The sequence below is a fragment of the Tupaia chinensis genome, unplaced genomic scaffold (assembly GCF_000334495.1).
Source record: "Tupaia chinensis unplaced genomic scaffold, TupChi_1.0 Scaffold000473_1, whole genome shotgun sequence".
Taxonomy (NCBI): Eukaryota; Metazoa; Chordata; class Mammalia; order Scandentia; family Tupaiidae; genus Tupaia; species Tupaia belangeri.
Genome location: NW_006159982.1, coordinates 2778034 through 2784033, shown reverse-complemented (window position 1 = coordinate 2784033; position 6000 = coordinate 2778034). Strand labels below are relative to the sequence as shown.

Sequence of the window (6000 nt, the reverse complement as noted above, 5' to 3'; positions counted from 1 at the left end):
GTTGTGTGTAGGTAAAAAGTGTCCTTTTCTCATGACCATAAGAAGGGCAAACTACAGTATAGCAGTTTCCAAGAGAAACTGTACTTTATTTATTCCCAAGGGGATATTAGTCCATAAAACAAATTTGCAGCTTATTTGGCAGCCTTAGCTTTTATCGGCCTTTTTAAGGGTGTTGAATGATTACCCAGGAGATCACACCATAAAAATTGCAGTGGGAGAAAGTCTGTCCACCCAGCATCTTTATTAGAATGTATAGGTGAATCCATTTAGTGCTGTTTAAAAGGTACCAAATGGAGAGTCCCTGTTTAGAGCGGGTGGCCTTCTTACACACGCTATTTTTACTTCTCTAATACTTCTCGGCACCAAAATTGCTTATCCTGATCAGTGCAGCTTAGCACAGGCTAAGCGTTTTAATAATTCACTTGGAGGAAACAGGTTTCAGTTTGGATCATGACAAAATGACAGTACTGTTATTTCTAAAGGAAACTTTGGGTCAAAGAACTTTAAGTTGCAGTGAAGTTGATCTTACTATATTCTTATCATTAATATGTTTTTAGAAGAGTTTCTTTGTTTTGTTCATGATAGAGTGTGAGTATGTGTGAGAGACAGAAATATCCTTGACAAGGCTTGTCATGCCATGTTGCCTTTCTCTGGTTCTCCAGCTTGTTAGGATCTTAGGGCATGCCTGCGCCCAATGTTTTTTCTTTTGCTTAGAGAGATTTTTGCTACAGGATGCCTGTACTCACAGGAGAGACAGAGACAAAGCGAGAAACCCCCATCCCACCCCCCGTCCCGGGGGGGGGTGATGGCCATGCCGCAATCCCTTCTCCTCCACTCTTCTCTCAGAATTTTGGGCACACACACACACATACACACACACACGTGGTGTGAAATTTAAGCCACCAGGTCCAGGACTCAAATCACATTTGACTACATGGGAGTCCAGCGATATAACCATTATGCCATCTGATGGTCCCTGTTTATTCAAGCCGACCAGGAAATCCAAACCCACATTTGCCTGTGTGACTGGCTCCAACACTGCAATTCAATTTACTACCAAACCTGCCATCAGGGTGGGCCACATTAACTTATTTTTGTAGATCAGAATAATGTTCTATTTTTCAGTCGTTCTGGATAAATGAGTATAGTGCATAAAATAGAAAAAGAAATATAAGGATACTTCAAATAGTTTATGAAAAAATGGAATTAAAATACAAGTTTATTTTGGTACAAAATATTTTGGAGTTCATGCACAATTTTTTATAATTGTTGTTTTCGTGAGCTTTTAAAAAAACCCTCGTATAACCCATATCAAAGCAACAATAGTATTAGAACCTGTCTTCCTCATGTGTGTTTCTTCATGAAATTTAATCCTTTTAAGACTAAATATAGAATTTTAAGATTTGGGAGAAGAGCTATGATTCACTCTCAGTTTTGTATTTCACAGCTAGTTACTTGAAAAAGTAATTTTATGGATACTTAATTTAAATTTTTAGATGACTGGAGAAATGCTTTTGGGGGAAAGCAAAATTCATACAAATCTTTTTTTTCCTCACCTATTTATTTATTTTTAGGTTTTTGCCTTAGGGTGGGTGCATGTGCTTTATTGGAAAATGACAGAGAGACAGAGAAAAGGAAAGTGAGAAATCATTCCCTGGGGGGAAAGGCCATGCTGCTATCTCTTCTCTTCCATTCCCCTCTCAGGATTCTGGGCATCACGCACATGTTTGTGTGTGTTTCAGGCTACTGGGTTTGGGACTCAAACCACGGTGAACCATGTGGGCTTCCAGCATTTAACCACCAGCCACCTACTGGCCCACAGAATTCTTAATTGGATAACTTTATTCAACCTAATTCATAAGATGTATCACAGTATGTAAAACAGTAATATGATACCATTTTTTACTATTAAGTATTTGCAAAACATTTTGCTTAATTCAGGTTTTAAAACAAGCAGCAGTTTGATAAAGATCTTTTCTGTTTTGTTTTATTTCGTGTTTGTTTCTCTGTTTAGCTTAAGCATCCTTGTCAATATGTTGGCTGAAATAGACCATCTTATTGTGCAATGTTATGGATAGGTGTAACTTATATTATGAATTATTAATCAAAATGCTATTCTCTTTGATGGTTTATTTATCTTGTTTTCAGATGTCAGCCTTGTAATTGTCATCTCTCAGGAGCCTTGAATGAAACCTGTCACTCGGTCACAGGCCAATGTTTCTGTAAACAATTTGTCACTGGCTCAAAGTGTGATGCTTGTGTTCCCAGTGCAAGCCATTTGGATGTCAACAATCTGTGGGGTTGCAGCAAAAGTAAGTGAACTCTGGCCCAGCACTGCTCTGTGAAGCACCACTACACAGGGAAAGGCATCTCGTTTTCTTATTATTTCTTTCTTTCTTTCTTTTTTTGGAGAGTTTTTTGCTATAGGGTGCATGTGCTCACCAGAAAGACAGAAAGAGACAGAGAGACAGAAAGTGAGAAATCACCCCCCAGGGAGGATGGTCACGCCACAATCCCTTCTCCTCCATTCTCCTCTCGGGATCTTGGGCATGCACGCACATGCGCCCGGCATGAGTTTAAGCCGCCAGGTCTGGGACTCTAACCACCGTCGACTATGTGGGAGTCCAGCGACATAGCCATTACGCTAACTGCTGGTCCCGGCATCTTATTTTCTTTTTCCACTACCCATGAGAAAGGTGTAGAGACTATAGATGTGAAATGGAAAAAAAAAAAAAAAAACTAAAGGAAATGCGTGTGCATTTTCTTGATTAGGTAATTGGAAGTGATGATATGATTCTGTTTGCAGTGGGAATTTGATAATGTTTGGTTGAAATGAAATCACCTGTAAGGTGACCAAAGTCCTGTTTTATTTTTCTCTGAATAAAGATTTTCCCAAAATTGGATTTTGAGAGCTAAAATCAGTACAGCACTGGTTAAACCACAATGGATGGGTATCCTACCATACACAGCTAATTCCAGTTAATCTTCTAGAGCAAATGGAAGATTTATTCTTATTTATTATGAGTTTTATATTATTCTATCTCCCAGATTTTATGGGCACTGTTCTACTATTGTTTATTGATATTGTTACGGTTATTGTTGTCTTTATTTATCATAGCACATTATATATTCCTATAATTGATATCCCTCTCTTTCTACTCTGTTACAGTCATTGTTTAAACAGTTCTCACATTTACAGTTTTAATTTCTTATTAGATTTTATTGTTTTATGACTTCATAACACAATTCTCTAGTACCCTGAGTCAACCTCTCGAGATCACCTGTATTTCTTTAATTTTTTAACATATTGATGGTTTCTTTATGGTAATATGGAGATCATATATCCTCATCTTTTGCAGAATTTCTAAAAATACTCTGCTGCAAACATGTGGCAAGCAACCCTCTACAACATATTGTACTATACATAGTATCTTGGGGGCGTCCTTAGACTATCATGAGTCACAATGCTAGAAAACACCATAAGTCAAGACAGATGATCACAACTAATATGCTTGGGTCTCTCTTATCTGCATTTAAGGGAGTAAGAGAGCAGTGCTGGGATATTGGGCCCCATAGCAACTGCAGTACACTTTCAGGTTATAAAAGGCAGAGTATAACTAGTGACTAAGATGGCATATTCAGATTCTGTGACTGTAGTTTCTTGTCCGTATCTTGAATTTCATCAGTCCCTCTGGATTTTAATATAAGTAAACTTTTAAGGTATTTATGTGTCTTTCGGGAAAAAAACTATCATAATTGCTTTTATGTATAAATATCCAACACAAACCTGCGTTTTGTTGGCTATTTAATCAATATTTGTTATTCATTAATTAGCTATGTAATTGATTGATTTACATCCAATGAAAAAATTCAGTATTTTCCTCTTGAATGTGAGTTGTAGATCATCATATATAATAAAATTATAACAGATTTCCATACACCATAACTAATCCTAGTGATTTCTGATTGGTCCTGCCACTAATTTTGTGTGAAAATATTGGCATCTGCTTCAACTTTTGCTGCCAATCCTTATATCTGTGACATGGTCTAGGAATTATGCTTCAGGCAAAACTGGAATGCTTGGTCACTAGAAACTAGTCTACATTTCTTGTGGTAGATATTTACTCTTTTCTTTTTTTAATGGTAATGTATATGTACACATTCAAAGGAGAGAGAGAAAGGGAGAGTGAGAAGCACTCTTGAAAATATCACATCATGACCTCCTTGTCCTAGTCTTTCAGCTCCTCAAGATCCTGGGTGCCCATCGATGCACCAGGCAGGTTTTCAAGCTGACCTGAGGATTTGAATCTGTCAGCCACGGTCAGACCTTCAGCCTTGCCTGGCTCTGCATTACTGCTAAATCTCAGTGGCTGGGTCGACATTTACTTTTATATTAAGGTTTTCTTCCTTTAGTTAAATGTTCTCAATCTTTCCAAATAATTCTGATTTTTCATAATTAAAAAAATAAAACTGTCACATTTCTAATTATTCTTCCCCGAATATTTTCCTTTTGATTTCCTGTCCCTTTATAATTGTGGTCCTTATTATTAAATATATTCCTTCAATGGCTTGTGGTGGGTTTTGTTGTTTTTGGGTTTTTTTTTTTTTTTTTTTTTTGGAGAGGTTTTTTCTATAGGGCGCATGCACTTGCCAGAAAGTCAGAGAGAAACAGAGAAACAGAAAGCTAGAAATCACCCACTCCACCCCGCCAGGGAGGATGGTCATGCCGCAATCCCTTCTTCTCCATTCTCCTCTTAGGATCCTGGGCATGCATGCACACATGCCGGCATGAGTTTAAGCCACCAGGTCCGGGACTTGAACTGTGGTCGACTACATGGGAGTCCAGCGACATAGTCATTACACTAACTGCTGGTCCTTTTGGTTTGTTTTTAATAAAATCTATAAAATGCTGTGTAAAGTAAGAAGCTCAATATTAGCAAAAACAATTCATTCGTAAAACTAGCTAGAATCCTGCTTTAAAGAGGCCCAAACAGATGGCAAGAATGATGGACATTAACAGAAGGGATCAGGAAGATTCTAACTATAGGATTGGAGTGAAGGGATCTACTCTTCCTTGATTTTTCACATGGTACTTGCTTTTTTGTTTATTTATTTATTTTAGAGGTTTTTGCCTTAGGGCATATGTGCTTGCTAGAGAGAGAGAGAGCGAGAGAGAGAGAAACTGTGAAAAGGAAAGTGAGAAATCACCTCCCAGAGGTATGGCCATTTTTCAGTCCCTTCTTCTCTGTTTTCCTGCTGGATACTGGGCACACATGCACAAGCACCCAGTGTGATTTTCAAGCCACCAGGTCTGGGACTTGAACTGCGGTCGGCCATGTGGGAGTCCAGCGACGTAACTGCTATATCATCTGCTGGCCTGGTACTTGCTTTTCATCCTAACAAGCAGAAACAGCTTCACAGAGATAGGGTGCGATGAAAAAGAATATAGTTCTATCTGTTGTTGAAGCTGTGAACTACTTCAAGCTCACATTTGTCTTTGTACCCAACAGATGTCAAGAATGTGTTTTCCTTGGAAAAGGAAATGCCTCCTGGTGCCTCTCTACATGGTTTGGGAACTGTGAGATTATAGCTATTAATATATTTTCTACTTTCCTTAAAGTCACTGATAATAGTTAACAGTCTCACCTGTAATTCCTCTCTCATTCTCTCCCTCGTTCTCTCTCTCCCTCCGTTTTGCAAGGAGTCAGAATAAGAATTCTAGGATATATTTTTCGAAGTGCTAGAGGATTAAATTCAAACAAATTAGTTAGACCTTTTACATTATGCTTCCCTTTGGGTGATTCATTTCTATCCTAGCAATATTTGTTTCATGCTTTCAAAATACTAGTTATTTTCTTTGATAAGAGAGGTGCAAAACAGGAATTAAATCCATTTTTGTATGCTTTTCCAGTGGTTGGTATCCTAGTTTGTTCTAAACCTCTGTGTATGAACTTAAATAAAAAAAAAAAGTAGGTAATTAGCCACTCATAGCTCACTCAT

General features: G+C 37.9%; 1 protein-coding gene across 1 annotated transcript in view; it reads left to right on the top strand.

Moving 5' to 3' along the window:
- The window catches only part of USH2A (usherin), an 819384-nt gene that overhangs the window by 189755 nt on the left and 623629 nt on the right, over positions 1-6000 (top strand). The window contains exon 14 of the mRNA XM_006155854.1: positions 2149-2312. Within this exon, the coding sequence (XP_006155916.1) occupies positions 2149-2312 (164 nt within the window). The remainder of the gene's footprint in view (positions 1-2148; positions 2313-6000) is intronic.